Below are 20,440 nucleotides of genomic sequence, written 5' to 3'. Positions count from 1 at the left end.
ATAGTGTTAGAATGGGTAGTACAGTACTTCCCAGCACAGGTAAGATGCATGCCAGACTAAATAGTCCACTCCCAGAGAGTGCCTAGGGATTAGGTACAGGGTGGGTCATGTCTTTTAATTTTATTTAACAGTCTGTTGTGTCACAGCAAAGTTCAGTGACCTTACTGTTTTTATTGTAATTCACAGAAAGATCCAACATTTGCCAAACAACTTTTCAGCAGTTTGTTTAGTGGAATTTTTCATGAGGTCAAAAAATCTAAAAACCCTTCTGAGAAAAACACCATTGTCCAGAAGCTGCTGAACGACTTCAATAATTTCCTCAGTATGAGCCTGTCATACTTTCCACCCTTCATTGCGTGCATCCAGGTAAATCCTGATAACATGGCATGGAAGTAACTGGATATAATGTCTCTGAATGTGTGATAAACCCAGGGTAGTGAAGGTCAAATACTGTCACTGAAGTTTAGACGACAGAGATGGAAGGAGAATTGTTAACCAAATGGGTATTTCAAGTGACACTTAAGGTGAACGAGGTAGCTCATACCTATGAACTGATTTTTCAAGGTTTCTACATTTCTGATCTCTAGAGTTTGAGTCACCTTTTAATGTTCTAATTGCATCAGTAACAAGAAGAGGTTTGATTACAAATGAAAGCTATTTCAATTGAAGTGGGAATTGAGAACAATTGAAAGGGTTCTGTGGGTGTTGTGCTTATCTTCCTGTTTCTGGGAAGTGCTTACTGAGGAATTCTTTGATGTCTTGAGGATATCAGTAGCTGTCAGACCGTTTGTTGTTAGTCTCTCTTGTTTATTTTTTTCAAATTAGTCCCCTGAAGTAGTTGTCTGGGGATTTTCAGTAATGAAGGAAGGGCTCACCAGAGGATGAGTGGGTGCACCACAGTTGTTTCAGTGGAGAGGAAACACGAGCCTTTCTGTTATGAGAATATACTGACCTGGAATAGATTGTGAATTTTAACCCAGTCTTTTAACCCAGTTTTCAGAGAGATAAAAAAACCTTGTCCCAGCACCTGTTAAATACCCACTGTCACCGTATTTAATGATTCTTATCAACTGTATTGATGTTGTGATTCCTGGCTCTCAAAGGAATCTCTTTTTCAGTGGCAGCTGATGGTTTCTTTTTTGTTATGGAAATTTAAATACTTTGTGACAGTAGGTATCCTTCCAAATACAAGAGAACCATCTAGTTTGAACTAGCTTTGTAAACAGAGAGAAACCTTGCTTCTTAGTACTTGTAATTACACATCTGAAAAAATGTGATTTCTTGTTTACTTTTTTTCTGTGCAGCTGCGTAAAAGGTCAAATACTATGGGGATTTTTCTGGGCTGGCTTGGTATTTTTTGAGCCAGCATCTCACAATAGCTATCTGTTAATATTCCCTCTTGACATTGCATTTGTTGGTTCCGTCTTGATGATATTTATTTGTGTTGAATTATGCTGTCTAGACCCTGCTAATAACACTGTTGAATTAGGCTACTTTTTTTTTCTGAATAGACATCAAATGGAGACTCAAGAAGTAGGTAAATTCAATTTCATCAAAAATACAGACTTTGTAAGAGCAATAAGAGCATCTCCTTGCCATCCTCATCAATAACAAAAGTACAATATCATGAAGTCCAAACAGCCTGCAAGCACTGAAAGGAAGTTTTTTCCCAGTAGGGAACTGAGTTCACATTGACCAAGAAAGCAGCCTGGGAGAGTGTGAGCAAGAGCACAGCAGTGTCAGGGCTTTCATTTTTGACTCACACATGTGGGTCCTAGTGGCTTGGCCATTTGGAAGTACAGCTTTTCTTTCCTGTATACCAACGGCATAATAAATACTGGCTGGTTTCAGAAAGGCTTCCTGCTTTACAGTTTCCTTCTAGTTTTTTGACTTATTAATCTTCTACAGGTTCATGTCCCATCAGGAGAGTAGCTTGGTGGGTTAAAAGAGCTGGTTTTGTCTAGACATATAAAGTTAAAATTGATTATGAAGCTCTGGGATTCACTTTAGGGTAGATTAAGGACCAACTGAAATACTAAAAGAGTTAACTACATGACAGAAGTTTACATAGCCTCCAAAGAGATGCTTGGCCTCTGAATATAATTGCCTTAGAAATGTTTTAGCTGCCAGGCCAGCTTGGATGCCATTCTCCCTAATCTTTGAACATGTAATTCAGATAGACAGTGTTCATTGCATATGGAGCAGGGGACATTTCCTCTGCTTTGAGAAGATAAGTGATCAAATAGTCACCAAAATGCACTAAATAAAAAGATACCTCCTTTGATGTGGGATGATGTCTGTAAATTGTAAGTTTGGGAGGATATTCATTCTTGGCACATACTCTTACATTTGCACAGTTCTCACCCTTTTTCCTGTAGTATGAGAAAGGGCTTTTGGTCTTGCCTTACCAAAGTTGTTCTTAAGGTTTTAGATTTTTGTGCAGTCGTCACTGTGTTCCTGATGTAACCCCTAAAAGCTGGCAGTCAAGGAAAGTGTGTGGAGCATGTATGCAGCTAATTGAAATTGCCTTAATAGTAGTTGAAATATATATGCTAACCCTTCATTGGGATCTGACTGGTCTGTAACTCAGGAAGCTACAAGAGGCTGTGCGTTTTTTGAATCCCAACTCTACAAGTTGTGTCATGAGTTTGCTTATGCCAGATGCCTCTTCTGTAATTTTTGTAGTGGTTGTCATTTATCAAAGAAGTGTAACTTGGTTGTTCTCAGTCTCCTGTTGCAATTTCCAAACAGTGGTTTCTTTTCATATGGTATCCCTGAACATGCTGTGTTGCAAGAATCTGATTTTAATTTTTATTCTAAAATGTGGTGCTGCTTCTTGTAATGAAAGCTATACTGCACCTCTTCCATTTTGTGAATTTTTTTCTTCTTGATTAATTTACCTGTATTTAAAATAGTGATTTAAGTATTAAAAAAAAAAAAAAAAAAAAAAAAAAAAAAAAAAAAAAAAAGCTTCAAGTAGACAAGAATGTTTATCCCTGAAGAAGAGATTATTCCATAGTTGGACTAATGTTAAATATGCTAAAGAGAAATATTGTCATGTCTTTAAATCAGGTAGGGGTAGATGAGTGCAGTACTTGGAGTCTAACAGGAAGCTGTGATGTGCTCAGACTGGCTGAGTGTGTGGGTAGAAAGCCTCCAGCTCAGAGATGACTTCCTGGTAAATCTGTAAATCGTGCCTTTGGCTTATGCAGGAATGCACCACTGAACAGGCAAAGTGAAGCACAGCTGCTGTGTAGCAGGCAATATCCTGCCAACAGACAGAAGGAAAAGTTCAGCCTGTGATTCTGTGCAGAGAGTTGTCCCATGTCTTGGAGCCAGTGTATATGGGGTTACTCTGTACTATTCTCGGTCCAAAGAGCAACAGCACAGAAGGAAAAGATTCCAATTTTCCCTGGGTTGGGAACTTCTGGAGGCCTAATGGCTTATTTCCATTTTACAGCTTACTGTATAAGAAAAAGGATACCAAATCTGTATAGTTTTACACCAAGTACATACCTGTTGTTTTGTTTTCCAGGAAATGAGTTACCAGCACAGAGAGCTACTGGAACTGGACTCAGCCAATGTGAGCACGAGCTGCCTTGCAAGTTTGCAGCAGCCCATGGGCATCCTTCTCCTGGAGCGTGCCCTGATGGCTCTGTCCCCTGCAGAGGAGCCCCCGTCCAAAAGGATGCGTGGCAGGACAGAGCTGCCCCCAGATGTGATCAGATGGATTGAACTTGCCAAGTAAATTCTTGTTTGAGACAGTTTACTCCCACTTAGGTTTGCCCTGTGAAGAACTCTGCTTTTATGGCTTGTGGGATTTCTTTTTTAGTCTTTCTGTCTTTTAGAACTAGATATGCTTTTAATTTTTTCTCAGTTAATACTGTCAGTGAGAGCAATTAGACTTTAAAACTGTGCACTCTTCTGATGCTGTCAGATGCTGCTGAAAAACATCTTGCTCACAGCTTTTCAACTGCAGCAGTTTGCATAGTTCAGCTATTACCCTACAAGATGAAGTTTATGTAGTTAAGTATGTATTTCTGATCATACATAGAAAATACTTACTAAAAATTTACTATTTCAAGCTGGTAGTATTACTGCTTATTGAATTTATTATTTTTTTTAGATAGCCTCTGCTTGCATTGATATACATCTGCTGAGCTATTTGAAAGATTTCTCTTTTCAATTTTACTAGGCTCTACAGATCCCTTGGGGATTATGATGCCCTCCGTGGCATTTTCAGTGGTAAGATTGGGACTAAGGAAATTACACAGAAAGCTTTGTTGGCAGAAGCAAGGAATGATTATGCTGAAGCAGCTCAATATTATGATAAGGTAAAATTACAACACAGTATTTTTGTTTTGTAATTCTCTCATGACTTAAAACTAATCAAATTAGAAAAAAGTGCAATTATCTGGGCAGACAAATAAAAGCACATGGGCACACTGCAACCCTGAGAGAGCAAATTGCATGTGTTCATGGCATGAGTTGCAGTGGGTAAAAATGAAGACAGATCTCTAACCTTCTTTTAAAATGTTCACTCTTCAAAAATGTAGGTTTTCTGAAGATAGCTACCTGAAATTAATTTATGTTTAAACACTGCCAAGCTTGAATTTTCTGCATTTAATGTTGCTGTCACACTCTGGTAAATGGATAGATATTTTTCTGAGAATTAATGACAGCTAAGTTGCTCATGACTTAGAATTGAAACAGGTTCTTGGCTGGAATCTGGCACTATTCTCTTTCAAATTCATTCCCTAGGCACTCTCCCAAGAAGACTGGCAAGATGGAGAGCCAACAGAAGCAGAGAAGGACTTCTGGGAACTTGCATCTCTGGAATGCTATGACCACCTCACAATGTGGAAGTCTCTGGAGTATTGTGCTACTGTTAACATTGATAGTGGAAAACCTCCAGACCTAAGCAAAACATGGAATGATCCATTTTTTCAGGTTTTTAGAAATTATTTCATTGGTACTGCATCATTTTTATCTCTGCAGGGATGTCCTACAATATTGAGATTATGGGTGAAAATCAATTACATTATTTGGGTTACTTTATTATGGAAAATAGTGGAGAGTACAATATATTTTAAAAATTGAAACAATCACTTCTGCTTGCTCATTTTGATGTTTAATTTTTACCTCAAGTCTGTGGCAGATCCCACAGGACTAGCTTTATTGTCTCCTTCCTTTTGCAACTCTTTTTTGTTTCTTTTCTCACTTATATTTTTTCCTATTTTAAGAGTTACCAAAGCATGGATTTTGAAACTGGTAAAATTTACTAACAACTTCTTGAGCTGTAGGAAAAGGCTGCTTTGATTTGTTAGCAAATAGGAATTTGTCAAAAGCGAAAATATCTTCTAAAAAATTCAATTTTTTTTCATTTATTTGATTTGCCACTGATAACAAAAAAAATTAATCATCTGTTATTCCATTCCAAGAAATAAAGACTGTGTTCTCACTTTGTAGGAGACATATCTGCCCTATATAATACGCAGTAAGTTGAAGTTACTGCTCAGTGGAGAGAATGACCAGACTTTGCTAACCTTTATTGATGAGGCAATGAAGACAGAACAGAAGAAAGCCATTATAGAAATGCACTACAGCCAAGAACTCAGTCTCCTGTACATCCTGCAAGATGATTTTGACAGAGCCAAATATTACATTAGCAATGGCATGCAGATCTTCATGCAGGTAATAATGTCTTCCATCTCTGGTATGGCTTTTTTGTGTAAACTGGAACAATGAAACTGCTGTTGCTATTACTGCTGCTAGATAATGCTCTCAAGAGGAACACTCAGTGCCTTCTGTGTCAGGTGACAAAACTTCTTTTAAATTCACGCTTACAATGATAAAAGGTGAGCGAGCCAGTGGAGTGCATTCTTCTGTTTTAGTTTGTTCTGTTTTGCTGATTTTTATCTTTTATACATTTTCAGAGTAATTGTTTGTGCAGACAATAAAAATTTTATTTTGTTCATCTTTTCAGGGGCTTCCTGTCCCCAGAACAAGCTTACAAAGAGTGTTGCATTGGGAAGTTACAAATTCTATCCATTACTGAGTTTTGATTAGACTGTAGGTCTTTGCTCAAACCTAGGATAGGAATTGCAGCCAGAATATGCCTCTGTTCTTGTCCAAAGCAGAGTTGCTCTCTGATTATCAGCTATTAAATTACTTGTAAGAGGTTGGGTTCTAAAGCATAACATACAAAAGCATCAGATCAATAATTTGTAGGGCACTGAAAAGAACCATGCTTTAAATCCTGTCTTTCATTCTCTCCCTGTCTTTTCAGAGCTACTCCAGCATTGATTCCTTGTTATATCGAAGTCGAATGACCAAACTGCAGTCTGTACAAGCTTTGACAGAAATACAGGATTTTATCAATTTTATGACCAAAAGAAGTAAAGTTTTTTGTTTGTTTTTTTTTTTTTTTTTTCCTCAAGCAATTTTCCTTTTGTATTCAGTAATTGTGATTTCCTAAACTTTGAATTTCTGGACTGCTGTTTGAAGAAGCATAAGTCTGGAATTAGTTCTTACTGTCTTCTTGACAGTAAGACCTATTACAGTTTTGTAAGATAGGATTGAACATAACTGTGTTCTGTTGCAAAGTTTAATTAGCATAACTCTCATGATAAGAGTTAAGCATCTCTTTTGAAAGTGTCAGTTAAAGTTTTAAGCTAAGCTTTTTTATTGGAGTGACTTTTGGTAGTAAATAGCAGTTAACAGAGATGAAAAAATGGGTGTGGTATAGAAGTTGCACCTCTTGACATAGCCCTGAAGTAGACATTTATGTGCATAAACCAAATTAGATATTAAATTTAGTTAACATTTCCATCATGTTCCAGCATGTTCATATATGGAAAGGAAACTACCTGGTGGTGATCTCCAGTGGCAATTGACACAGATGTCCTTACAGAACCCCTGTGCTTCAGCAATAAACAAAAGTGATATGATGATCATTAAGTAGCATTTTTAGTGCAAGCCCAGAAATGCAAGTGGGTTACTTAATGGCAGCTTTCTGGTTTGAATGTTAGACTATATTTTGTTTAGCCCTTTTTCATGCTGTTTGGCTTCAGATGCATTTGAAATGTTCTCAATTGATTTCTAGGTAACTTAGATTCAGAGGCTTCCCTTAAGAGACTTCTCAGAACTTGGACAAGCAGATATCCAGATGCTAAAATGGATCCTATGAACATCTGGGATGATATCATTACAAATCGGTAAAATTGCATTCTTGGGTTAGCTTAGGTTCTGTCTGCCTGTTTAGTTCCAGGAAGTGCTTTTTCTAATGCTGCTTGTTTTTCTATGGGAGGAGTTTGATCCAATGCATTACTTTTTTTTTCTTTCTTTTTTAACTGTGGTAGTAGTTTTCTCAATATAACTGGGGAGTTTGTGTGACTAACTTGTGGAGAGGAGCAAAAGGAGATTGAGCAATGGCCAGGGAATAAATTTTATTTTGATAGGGAAACATAGATGTTAGTTTAGTCATTTTCTTGCATCACTGGCTATATACACTGTGTAAGCTGGCCCATTTCAGCAGCCCTTAAACATATTCACTTTTACAATTGAGTAGATTAGCTGCATTTAGCTCAATGCAGCACCACCCAAAAGGCCAATCAGTTATGAATAAAAATACTTGGGCAGTTCCAAAATTAGGGAGCATACAAAACAAGCCCAGCCCTGTCACTCTCAGTGCCTCACCTGTTTATGGGAAAGTTAATGATCACTGCTTTAATTGGAGACTTCTGTTGTGCAGATGTTGCTAGAAAGAACAAAGGCTCTCTGGAGACTCCTTTGGATTAGCTCTGAAGAAACTGGAATGCTTTTTGAAATTTGAAAGTTTTCTGTCCTTGCCATAGCGTCTGTCTTCGTCCCAATTTATTCTTCCAGTGAAAGTCTAGATTAGTCTTTCTTTCCTGTGTGATAACTTCTTCAGTAGCTCTGCTGATACATACTATGCTGTGTGATTTATTTTGTTATCTCTTGGTGTCAGGAAAGCATGGCTACAGAACAGTTTATTGGAGTTCAGTATTAGGCAGAATACCTGGCATGGCTTACTTTTGAAAAAAGTCTCGAAACATTTATGACTTGAAGGGTTGTCAGGGTTTTAACACTTTATGTGCTTTTTGAAAACCTTGGTCTCACCTTAAATGAGTAACAAAGGATGTGCCAAGTGCCACTTCAGAGTGTAGTGCTGTCCTCTGCTTTGAGTAACAGTCTACTAATGAGATGTGCTATTGAATTAGATAGGACTAGTTGTGGAGTAACAGGATTCAGCATGGCAATTACTTTTCAAAAGGTGAGTGTTGTTGCTGATCTGTCCTGCAACACAGATTTCAGTGCTGGCATGAGTTGATGTGATAAACATTTGAATAGCAGGTTGACATAAAATACAGCCTGGCACTCACACTAAATAATTGAGACTTCTTTTTTTGTTTGCGTGTCTGTGAAGCTGAAATGCAAGTTATGGCTTGGTGAGCTTAGGGACTGTAGCTTGCACAAAGGAACTAACTAACAAAAAATTCCCACCCTGTAATGGACATTTTTCTAACGCTAATCTTGCCAGTACAAGATCCTGAATGCTCTCAGGGTCAACCTGATCCCTGTTGGGAGTGTCCAGTCTCTGAGGCCTGTGTTTAGCCCTGCTAAAGGTGATAGCTTTAGTTTGACTTTTTTTATTAGCTTGGTTTGCTGTTAGGCAGATCAACACTTTGGAACATACATTTCCTTGAATTTATACCAGAGTGATCTATAACCCTTTTGTTGTTGTGCAGGTGTTTCTTTCTTGACAAACTGCAGGAGAAACTTCCCTCAGATCAGGCCAATGACAGTATGGAGGTGGATGGAGAGTACAGTGCTGGTGACCAAATGGAAGTGGATCAACAGGGTGAAAACATTCACTCAATGATTAAAAGCTGCAAATTCAATATGAAAATGAAGATGATAGAAAGTGCCAGGAAACAGGTGAATATACTGTCTGATAGCTTCCAATTTGCTGAGAAAATACAAAGAAAAAGCCGGAAAAGCCTTTTAGGTGGTCTTTGGTTTCCTTTTGCCAGGGCAAACCTTGTCCCTTTTTGACCCTGCAGTCCAGGACATTTTGAAAGCTCAAGAAAGTCAGTTGCACAATGAAAGAAAACAAAAGGATAAATGTTAATTAAAAAGTTGATGATAATTTGTCATTACTGGAAATATGCCTGAAGTCCCCTTTGATCCACAGATGATTTTGGACACTCTAAAAGGCAGATAAAGTATCTGAAATGTTTCAGTCTTTAAAAGAAGGGATGCTTGCAATCAAGCATTATGCTTCTTATTCACAAATAATTTCTTCTGTACAAGCAAACGAATTCTGATTGAATTAGTATAATTTGCTTCAATCAGCAATGCTGGATTTCTTCTTTTTCACTGTTTTCATTACTGATGTTAGTTAACTAAGGAACTAAAGTTAAGTGACTTAGAAATTTTTGGTTGAATCTGGCTGTTGAAATGACTGAAACAGTGTTTTTGATGGTGGGCCTTTGGTGTTTCAAACTTGAGACAAGATGAATAATTAAGTCAAGGTCTCCCATCTTCTGAGATGCTGCAGAAATCTGCAGTCATTTACAAGAGTTTGTTTTAAGCAATCTGATAAGCAAATATAACATTATTGGTTTGTTGACTATTCACTCTTGAAGGAGTAAGTGAAAAATAAAATTTCCTTTTATGTTACTTCCGTGAAACTTCTGATCAAAACACAAACATAAGTGATTTTCTTAATGCTATCTTAAATCAAGTTGTGTTTCCCATATGTGTTTGTATTGTAGAACAGTTAAATGCTTCTTGCAGCTGGAGTGATTTTCTCAGTTGTTTAAACTTCTGTTCTTCTCTTTTGCTATTCAGACTTCTCCATTAGCAGAAATGTGGTTCTGAATATGAGACCCTGCAAGCAGTGAGCATCTCTGCCTTACTGCAACTTTACTTGTGTTACTTAAATCTTCTCATCCCTAATTTGGTTGTGGGCAGGTTTTAGTGCCTCTTCAGATATATGGTCTGAAAATTCTCTTAATGTGCCCACAGAACAGCTTTGCAGTGGCCAAGAAGCTCCTGAAAGACTTGCGCAAGGAAGCCAGGTGGAGGGAGGAGTGGCTGCTGAGGTGGAACTTCGCCTATTGCCGCTTCACTCACAGCAGCAGCCGCAGCCTGAGCTGTCCTGAGCGCCTGCTCTCAGTGCTGAAAACCATCTCCCTGCTTGGTAACAGCCTTTGCTTCTTCACCTTGTTTATTTCACAAAGTTGCTTTGTTGTCCAGTTATCAACTTTTGTTCTTGAATTCCAACAGAAGATACCAAATCTGACTATCTCAGCAAGAACATAACAGCCTTCCGAAACCAGAATCTTCTTCTGGGTACAACGTATCACATCATGGCCAATGCTCTTAGTCAGGATCCAAGGTGTCTTGAGCAAATTGAGAAAGAGAAGGCTGGGAAGATATCACTAATATCAGGAGAAAGCCTTGAGAACCCTAAAAAGGTAAATGAGAGGGGAAGATCCTTTAGTAATTTCAGTGTCATTATTACTACGCATTACTACTTCAGTATGGATACAGAGCATGTGAAACCTGTCTGCTATTAGCAGTTATTTGTCCAGCAACACCAGGTAGAGAAAGGGGGGGGGGGGGGGGGAAGCAAAAAGCAAGGCTGTGATTGCTGTTTCTTCCAGGTTTTGCTCTCCTGGAGTTTGGCATCACTCTAACCTTTCTAAATAGGAGAATGTTATTGTGTTTCTCTGTGCCTGGATTTTGAATGGAGGAGGAAGACACAGTCACAGCATCTGCCTGCACAGTGGTGAGACAAGGCTTGGGATCCTCAAAGAATGCTTTGATTTCAGCTGGACATTTGTGACCTGCTTCATGCCTCCACACTGTTCTCTTTGATAAAGAGATGTTTATAATACTGATACACTTATTTTATCTAGGTAATTTTAATGGAAGAAAAAAGTGGAATTTTTTTAAGGCTGAGCACATGCATGTTGTCTTTGCCTATATTGGGTAGGTGTGCATTTGAAGAATAAAGTCCTAGACTGTGCTGCAACTAAAATTATATTTGCTGTCAGTTGCCCCACATGCTGTGGCATTGACTTCTTGTCTGTCAAATGGATTAAGAATTTGAAGTACCACTGCTGGCTTATATCTACTAATTTCTAAAGCCACCATGAAGACACTTACATATGGAATCGTAGAATGGTTTGTGTTGAAAGGGACCTTAAAGATCATCTAGTTTCATCTAGTTCTGACCCCCTTGCCATTGGCAGGGACACCTTTCGCTAGACCAGGTTGCTCAGAGCTCCATCCAGCCCGGCCTTGAACACATCCAGAGATGGGGTATTCACAACTTCTCTGGGCAACCTGTTCCAGCAGCTCACCACCCTCACAGCAAAGAGCTTCCTCCTAATATCCAATCTAAACCTACTGTCTGTCAGTTTGAAGCAATTGCTCCTTGTTCTACATGTCACTACATGCTCTTGTAAAAAGTCCCTCTCCCTCTTTCTTGCAGGATCACTTCAGGAAATAGGAACAATATTACTGTAAAACAAAAAAAAAATGTTTTTTATTTGTGTTTTATCATTGTTAAATGTAAAGCAGATCAAGAAGAAATTCCTGAAAAAAAGGTTTTAAATTTTCAGGTGTATAGAAATGCAAGCAAAAGCTTGAATTTTGTTTATTAGCTAATTCTTAAGAGCGTTCTTCTTTAGGCAATCTAAAGGATGAGGATAAAAGTTCTTCTGTGTCAGATGAGTAAGACTGTCATACCAGGGATTTCTAAAAGATGAAGAAGCTTAGCCTTATTTTAGCTTACTCTTAAGCAGCACTCTGACCCTGGTAGTCTCCTTCCACCTCCACGACTTTTTAATTTCAGTTGCAGCATTTAGTGTGGCCAGAAGGGCCAGGGAAGGGATTGTCCTGCTGTGCTTGGTAGTGGTGAGGCTCCACCTTGAATCTTGTGTTCAGTTCTGGGCCCCTCACTACAAGAAAAACATTGAGGGGCTGGAGCATGTCCAGAGAAGGGCAGCAGAGCTGGGGAAGGGCCTGGAGCACAGGTCCTGTAAGGAGCAGCTGAGGGAACTGGGACTTTTTAGCCTGGAGAGGAGGAGGCTCAGGGAAGACCTCATTGCTCTCTTCAACCACCTGAAAGGAGATTGTAGTGAGGTGAGAGTTGGTCTCTTCTGCCATGTCCCAAGTGAGAGGGTGAGATAAAATGGCCTTAAGTTGTGCCAGTTAGGTTCAGATTGGATATTAGAATTTTTTATTTTAGTTTTTAATGAAAAAGTGGTGAGGTATTGGAGTAAGTTGTCCGGGTCGGTGGTGGAGTCACCATCTCTGGAAGTGAGGCATCTGGATGTGGCACTTTTAGATATGGTGTCGGGGTAATTGTGGTGGTGCTGAGTTCCCAGTTGGACAGATGATCTTGAAGGTCTCTTTCGACTTTCATGCTTCTGTGATTCTGTAAAGACTCCTGTCAAGTCACCCTTGCATGAGCTGCATTAGAAATATATTGTGAGTATTACTGTATTTATAGTAGAGAAAAAGGCATCAGATTCAAAATAGTTTGATGTATGCTTTTTTAACACAAATTCCAAGTGTAACTGTAGTACAGATGTTGTAGATATGTCTTAATAGGAAAAAAACCTGAAAGTTTTATTACATTTTCTGTTAACTATTTCCAAAAGTTCCAGTAATGTTAACTTTTCTACAGTGACAAAAATTGCACTTAACATATCCAAAGACTAATCTAAGTTTATGTATTCCCATTGAAAATTGTGGAAACTAAAGCCCTGGAAATCACTGCTAGAAATAACATCCCAATTTTTTTCCTTTATATCAGCTGCTCAGAACATCTTAAAACAATTAAAGTTTTATCCACTCAAGACTTGCAACAAAGCTCCAGTTTCAGAAAGGATCGTTCAGTGCTACTTTAGCACTAATGTGTGTTTTTTTCCTCTTATGGTTGGATTTCAGGTGCTGGCAGGTCTGAACAAGAAGGCTTTTCAGTGCTTCAGCAGTGCTGTGAGGAGGTCTGAAGAGGAGGTGCAGTCCTCCTCCGTGGACCACATGGACATGGTGGGAGTTGTGGATGCTTATCTGACTTTGATCAGCTTCTGTGACCAGTATCTGCGCAGGGAAGAGGAAGGCTTGCTTGGTTAGTCAGATTCCTTCTAAGCTTGTGAGGGGTATTATTCAGTGGTCCATCAGCTTTTCCTGTACCCAGGAGGTCTCTGTGAGCAGCACAGCTTGAATTTCAGTGGAGCAGTTTGACCTCCAGTTGAGCATCATTTGTATGCCTTTTTTCACCTCCACTGTTTCTGTAGCTTTGGTACTAGTGGCTCACTTGTAGTCTCACTCTTACTTGTGATAAATATATTATATCCAGCAGCTGCTTCCCTTGTTCCTTCCCAGACCAGAGCAGCCTTGTCTTTAAAGCAGGCAAGATACCAGCAGTGATGCAGCTTCCTGATAAAGCTAATCCTTACAGTCCCCAAGTACATGTGTTGCAGATGTGTGCAGTTCGAACAGATGGGAAGGAGAACAAAGTAAAAATACAAAATACACTTGATAAAAAAATACAGAATTGTAAAGATGAATGTTTCAGATGATCAAAGACGTGGAACAAGTGATGGTGTTTCTGATAATTCTTGTTTAATGTCTCTTGGCAGAAATTAACACTGTGGATCTGCAGCAGTTCCCAGCTATTGTGGTGGAGAAAATGATAAAAGCTTTAAAACTGAATTCCAGAGAAGCCAGGCTGAGATTTCCTAGACTGCTCCAAATAATTGAAAGATATCCAGCAGAGACATTGGGTCTAGTGACACGAGAGGTTAGTTGCTTCAATGTTTCTGCCAGCAAATGTTGCTGTAAATGAAATTTTAAAGGTGGGGGTGGGATACATAGAGAGGTTAGACTGGTAAGTTTTGCTTCAGGGAAATCAGATAAATTTTATGCCATCATTGTTCCTTGTCTTTTCTGTAACTTACTGAGTCTAATTAATGTGGACAGAAAATTTTTCTTGGAAATTTAGCTTTTTATCATTATTCTCATTCCAAATATTTGTTTGAAAGTTGCTGGAGAACAACTGTGGTATGCTTTGTTTTTTTTTCCTTCAGAACAATCTAAATGGTCTGACAAAGGTGGTTAGCATTAGGGTGAGGAATGTATCTTATTCCTGTAGACTGAGTTTCCTGTATGCAGGAAGCCAGCAGCTTTTCCAGTCTCATTCCATGTCATCCAGCTTTCCCTGTCCTTCTTCACATCAGAGATTACTGCAGCTTTGTCTTCCTTTGTATTTCCCACTTCCTTCCTTGTTTCCTTCCTTCCACAACCTGTCTTTCCATTGCCATTCCATGGCAGGATAGCATAAGCCCGCCCTGCTGTGGTGGGACAGATAAGCTGAGACCTCTGTGACTCGTGCCTGCTCCTGCCTTGGCCTGCCTGTCCTTCCAAGCCCATGTCATTGTGCTGCTGCTCCCAGAGCAACAGGCCCTTTGAGAGGAGGAGCTCAAGTGAGGCAGAAACTGGGATTCATTATCCCAGGGAACTGAGAAAATAGCAGAAATGGCTGAGGTGCACAAGGTGTGGCCACGGAGCAACACCAGTAGTTCAAACAGAACCTGACACAAGCTGACAAATCTCAATCAGAAAGGGAGTTCACCAGGCATTTATTTATCCTATCCTCTGTCTTTCTGTGAAATAAATACTGGCAATCTGATCTTAAATTCTATCAGAAGTGCTTAAAGATGTACAAAGGACAAAACTATATAAACAATAAGGAGTTTCAGTGTTCTCCTTCCTGGCATTTTTTTTACTAAAATCAAGACTTTAATCCCGATGGTGTTGGAATTGAATTCCTTAAGATTTTTGAGTTGTGTGTATGTAATGATCAAAAATTACTGTATTGCATCCAGAGACAAAAGCCACAAGTTTGAGTGTAAAGCCTTATATTGATCAACTGGCTGCAAATCTTTATAATGGAAAACCTATTAAGCAGCAGTAGTGGTGGTAGTAGTAGTGATATTAATAATTAAATCTGTGCTTCATTGAGGGATGTTTAGCACACTTAGTGGACATTCTCTGTTTCCTTTTCACATTTCTCTGTCAGGCTGCACCACGGAGCAGTTTTGTTTGCTTGCTGTGTTTGGTGTTTTTGAGGAACACCAAAGATGAAAGCAGTGTCTGTGTTTTTGCAGCTTTCTTCGGTTCCCTGCTGGCAGTTCATTGGTTGGATTAGCCAGATGATGGCACTACTTGACAAGGATGAAGCAGTAGCTGTACAACACACTGTTGAAGAGATTGCAAATACCTACCCCCAGGCACTCATCTACCCTTTCATGATCAGCAGTGAAAGTTACTGCTTCAAAGATACTGCATCTGGCTGCAAGAACAAGGAGTTTGTGGAAAGGTGAATTTGCAATTGGAGTAGCTCTTCTGTATGTTTTTTTTGCAGGAGTGGACAGATTCGTTTATTTTTCCTACACAAACCCTTTTCTTTAGTGAGCACGAGAAATATTAGAGGGTAGTCTTGAGTTTTTGTTTAAAGGCACAGAGAAATGCAACACATCAGCTCTGTCAGTGTCAGGCACACTCAGGTTGGTGGCATGAAACCTTATGAAGGGTTGGGAACATGTAGTCCCTAGGCTGTTGTAAGTTAAAAGTTTTCCCAAGATAAAACAAAAAGACCACAGAGAGACAACAGCATTTTCTTTGTAATTCTGTAGTATTGAACATTTATCATCTTTCTAATACCAAGAGGAAGCAGCTATGTTTAAGTAGAATAGACACTCGTACCAGACTTCAGAGAGGACAGTGAAATGGACGCAGGTTATCTTGGGAATGACAGCTCTTGGCTGTGGTGTTCTCTGCTTATTCAGTGTGCAACATGCAGCTTCTCTTACAAGCTTTCCCTTGTCCCTTTTGGCATGCAGCAACACTTGAGTTAATCCCCAGACAAAAATCAGTTTCTATCCCACAATGCTGTAGAGCCACTCCTAAAATTTTGGTTGTCTTTTTGCCTTTTTCTCAAATTTTATACATTTGCTGAATAAATTTTTGCTTCAAATAAAAATACCAAGTCATGTGTTTCACAGACAGTATCACCCTTCAGTAACTGTCATGACAGGGCACATGGTCTGGCCAGTGCCTGTATCTGTTTCAAGCATGCTTTCCACTCACCCACCAAGTTCCTATTTTCATAGGACATATAATTAAAAACCTGGGAGCTGTGTGGCACGTTTAGTCAACATATAAACAGTCATGCAGCCCAAGAGGGAATTCCAAAGGAATTGTTCTACAAGATTCTTGTATATAGCAGACAGTGTAGATCATTGCTCATCTGCAGGCAAGGTGGTGATGGTATTTCCCGTTGCATTGTGATGCATTTTTCTCTTCTTTTAAAGGATCAAGAGTAAGTTGGATAGAGGAGGAGTAGTTCAAGATTTTGTTCGCTCCCTGGAGCAGCTCTCTAATCCTGTAATGATTTTCAAGGTAAAGTATATTTTTCCCCACTTCCCCTTCATTCCTCTCCCTCTGTTCAGAAGAGCAAATGCTGGGTGGAGCCTGACACAGCTCAGTTGACACCACAGCCACAGGAAGTGGTTCAACTCAGCACCAACTGATGATGATGATGATGATGATGATGATGATGATAATGTTGAGGTGCTGTCAGCAGCTTTCACTGGTGATGGGCTCCCTCCCTTGTGCCAGCTGGATGTTCTGCTCCAGCCTTTTTCAGCTTTCCCCTTCAGGGTCTGTGCCCTGCCCCACGGTCAGTCTTCCTTAATCATTCTGAAAAGAATTATCATTTGTGGCCATCTTTATAATTTTGGACTACTTGTGTTCAACTGCTTGTTTTCTTATGTCCTTTCCCTGCTGGGCATCCCTGTCTGTGTTCTGACTTGTTTGTCCAAATGATTCTTGTCCTGTGTTTTGTGCCACTCCTGGCCTCACAGAGGCTTTCTTAGCACTAAACACTAAACATAACTATCATAACTAAACATAACTAAAAACAGTAAGCATAACTATAAACAGTAAACATAACTATCATAATAAAGTAGAAACATTTTATCAAGACACAGAACAAAAGGAAAATGTTTCCACAGCCTTTTGGTTGCTCTTTCTTTTGGTCAAAAGACGCATAGTAGTTGACTGTTAGTAAATACAGTAATCCCAATGCAATCTGATTGGCCTACTGAAGAGCAACGGTCAATAAATCTTTTCTTAGTACTCATCTATTTTCTTCTCTTTGCAGGATTGGGCTAAGGATGTCAGAAATGAGTTGTCAAAGCCTCAGAGAAACAAAAAGAAACTTAAGGAAATGTATGAAGGAATGTACAAGAATCTGGGAAATTTGGAGAGTCCTGGCCTTGGATTGATGAGGAAAAGGTTTATTCAGGTATATGTGGTTACTGGGTAGCGTTGGCATCGTGGCTTTTCTAGAAGGCAATATAAAGTGAAAAAAGGGAGCCAAATTACAGCTTTTACAGGTGCTGCAGGACTTGATGAGACTTGATCTAGTCAGGAGTACAGGACTGGGATTTCTTTGCTAGAAGCCATGGACTTAACGTAGTTCACTTTCCACTTCTAACTGCCCTGCAGGGATAAATGTACTGTCTTACACAGCTTCTGCCTCTCCTGTCCTGAATGTTGCCAGGTTCTTAGGACCTGAGCCTCTAATCATCCGTGGGAATCTGGCTTTGTTTTTTGTTCCCTGCTGCCAAGGATTTATGAGCACCTTAGGGAGTTTTGCTGTATTATACTTCTCAGATTCGCTGCCGATACGAAGTTACTTATACAGAAGAGTTACAACTATGAAGAACTAAAGAAAAGGCTTTACAAAACTGACTGAATTCCAAGGTGGTGAAAATCAGCATAGAAAATGAAGTGACACGTGTGGCAAGAAAATGTAGTTATCCTAGTATCGTATAGAAATTCTGCATATTTTAGCTGACTATTGCAGTTCAAGAACAAAATCTTGATTTGTGATGGTTCCTTGAAAACATCAGCTGTGAAAACTCAAAGGTAGTCAAGAAAGAAAAGCAAACGTTCATCATTATTAAGAATAGAGAACTAAACATGGATTTGTACATTGGCATAGCAGCCTTCTCTCACTCTGGCTTCTTGAACATTATAGTCCTGGTCTGTGGTATTCTCAGCACAGATACAGTAAAATTGGATGAGGTTCAAAGTGGCAAGAATAATCAGAGGTGCAGAGTAACCACTGCACAAGCAACTTCAGCATTCCTCCAACTGGAAAAGATGCAATGGTGCCAGATACAGTGAAGCTCTTAACATCAGTCCCATGGTTGGACTTGGTGAACTTACAGGTCTTTTCCAACCCTAGCAATTGTATGATTCTGTCAGGAGCACCGAACAAGAAGTAAATGCTCCATGGAAGTGGCAGGTTCAGACCAGTGAGAAGTGTTTCCTCATTCAGTGCACACTTAGGTGCTGAACTCCTGCTGCCGGGTGTTAGGTGCTTTCACAGGTTCAAATAGCAAGCAGGCAATAGGAGGGAGAGAGGGCAGTGCTTTAAGAGCTTTAACATATGAATGCACACTCCCGGTACAGAAATCCCCGAGCTGCAAATTGCTGAGGGCAGGAGGGCGATACTCGTGTAGAAGGAGGTCCTGACTGTGTGCTTGTACTGTGTGTGCACAGCCCCGTGGCCAGGGCGGGGTGCATCCAGCTGTCTCCCGTTGTGGCCATCCTGTGTCACATTAGCATTAGATAAACTCACCTGGCTGTCTGCAGGGAGATTCCTTCCCCATGAGTGGCAAAGGTGGAGGATGAGAGTGAGGTGGAGTCGGAGGAGGTGAGGTGATAATGAAGCAGAGAGGGTAATTGGGAGTTTAGGGGCACACTAGCCCTCTGAATGTGTTGCTGTGAGATAAGATGGGTCTTTGATGATAATGACTTCAAACTTAAGAGTGGGGGATAAGAATGTGCAGGATGTGCCGGTGGCAGGGGTGGGGGTAGGGAGAGGGGAGCAGCTGTACAGGGTACATGCACAGCAAGGGACATAGCAGGCACAAGCACAAAGGCTGTTCGGATTACATGTGTGCCCACACCAAAGAAATTAAAAATCCATGGCTCTTTAAAACGCTGAAATGTGCAGTGTTAGAGGATACAGGGAAGAAGAGCAAGGGACATGCCGGAGAAGGATATCAGGGTTGTTCGTGGTAAAGGGAAGAGGGAGAGCAGAGAGTAGCTGCAGAAGAGAGTCAAGGTGATGGTGCACAGGCTTCACATCATGAAGTCTTTGCTTTCATGATGCATTATTATGAAGAAACAAGGTGTGCTGTGAAAATAACTGTACCATTTCTAGTGTCCTTGCTGGGGAAAAATACAAGTTGTCTCTCTTGACTGACACATAAAATTGCTCTACTACATGGAGTACTTCAGGCTCATAATCTGGAAATAGATTTAAAGATGTTTTTGACTGTAGCAGTCTCCTCCAAAGGATAATGTTTTTTGTATTTTCATTTACTTCAGTGAAATAGCTGTGTCTTCATAGCTTGGTGGAAAAATGATCAGGCAGTGAAAAAAACATCTTTCCAAGCCATTAATACCCAGTCCAAGAAGGAACATTTGGTATTTGTAGAACTTTGAACTATGAATACAGGAGGTCAATTCAGTTAACTATTTGTAGCTAATACTTACTTTGTTCATTAAATGGATCCGTGTCCAAAACTTTGCTCTTTTCCTATATCAGGACATTTAAAATAGTTCAAAATACGAGTTTATGCATTCTATGTCCAAAATTATTGCTAGGCAGTAATAAATCCACGAATAATAAATCCGATGGTAAATAAAACATGTAAAACATTTCATAGAGTCCCAGAATTATTTGGGTTGGAAGGGACCTGAAAGATCATCTGGTTCCAGCACCCCTGCCATGGCCAGGGGCTCTTCCCACTAGGCCAGGTTGCTCAGGGCCCCTTCCAACCTGGCCTTGAACATTTCCAGGGATGAGGCATCCACAACTTCTCTGGGCAACCTGTTCTGGTTTATATTAAGAATTTCTTCCTAATATCAAGACAAGCCATGTATGTAGATAGGAAGGTGCCCTTTTCAGGCTCTTGGGTAGTTTTTAGCCCTGTGTAAACAGAATTCCTTTCTATAAATTATTGTTAGGCTTTTGGGAAGGACCTGGATCATCATTTTGGCAGAGGTGGTTCAGAACTGTTGGATATGAGGACTAGTGACTTCGATGTAATTGTAACTTCTCTCCACTCAAAAATGATCAAAACCCATAAAGAACCTGGGAACCTCAAAGAATGTTCACCATGGATGAGCGAATTCAAAGCTGAGTTCTTGAGGACTGAACTGGAGGTTCCTGGTAAGTTCCTGTTCAGTGTCAATGGTGAATTGCCCCTTACAAGAAAGTTGCTCTTGAGCTTATTTTTTATATTGGCTATGT

General features: G+C 39.8%; 1 protein-coding gene across 2 annotated transcripts in view; it reads left to right on the top strand.

The window, feature by feature from the left end:
• Nucleotides 1-20,440, top strand: part of PRKDC (protein kinase, DNA-activated, catalytic subunit) — an 83,080-nt gene that overhangs the window by 54,121 nt on the left and 8,519 nt on the right. For both annotated transcript variants that reach the window (XM_063168500.1, XM_063168490.1), the window contains exons 62-77: nt 187-366; nt 3,536-3,744; nt 4,196-4,334; nt 4,762-4,950; nt 5,470-5,694; nt 6,290-6,398; nt 7,106-7,217; nt 8,772-8,961; nt 10,054-10,228; nt 10,315-10,505; nt 12,991-13,171; nt 13,686-13,846; nt 15,213-15,424; nt 16,419-16,506; nt 17,270-17,413; nt 20,155-20,359. In XM_063168500.1, the coding sequence (XP_063024570.1) occupies nt 187-366; nt 3,536-3,744; nt 4,196-4,334; nt 4,762-4,950; nt 5,470-5,694; nt 6,290-6,398; nt 7,106-7,217; nt 8,772-8,961; nt 10,054-10,228; nt 10,315-10,505; nt 12,991-13,171; nt 13,686-13,846; nt 15,213-15,424; nt 16,419-16,506; nt 17,270-17,413; nt 20,155-20,359 (2,710 nt within the window). The remainder of the gene's footprint in view (nt 1-186; nt 367-3,535; nt 3,745-4,195; nt 4,335-4,761; nt 4,951-5,469; nt 5,695-6,289; nt 6,399-7,105; nt 7,218-8,771; nt 8,962-10,053; nt 10,229-10,314; nt 10,506-12,990; nt 13,172-13,685; nt 13,847-15,212; nt 15,425-16,418; nt 16,507-17,269; nt 17,414-20,154; nt 20,360-20,440) is intronic.

Source organism: Melospiza melodia, chromosome 1 (assembly GCF_035770615.1).
Source record: "Melospiza melodia melodia isolate bMelMel2 chromosome 1, bMelMel2.pri, whole genome shotgun sequence".
Lineage (NCBI taxonomy): Eukaryota > Metazoa > Chordata > Aves > Passeriformes > Passerellidae > Melospiza > Melospiza melodia.
Note: the sequence above shows the minus strand (reverse complement) of the source record. Positions and strands in the feature narration are given on the sequence as shown.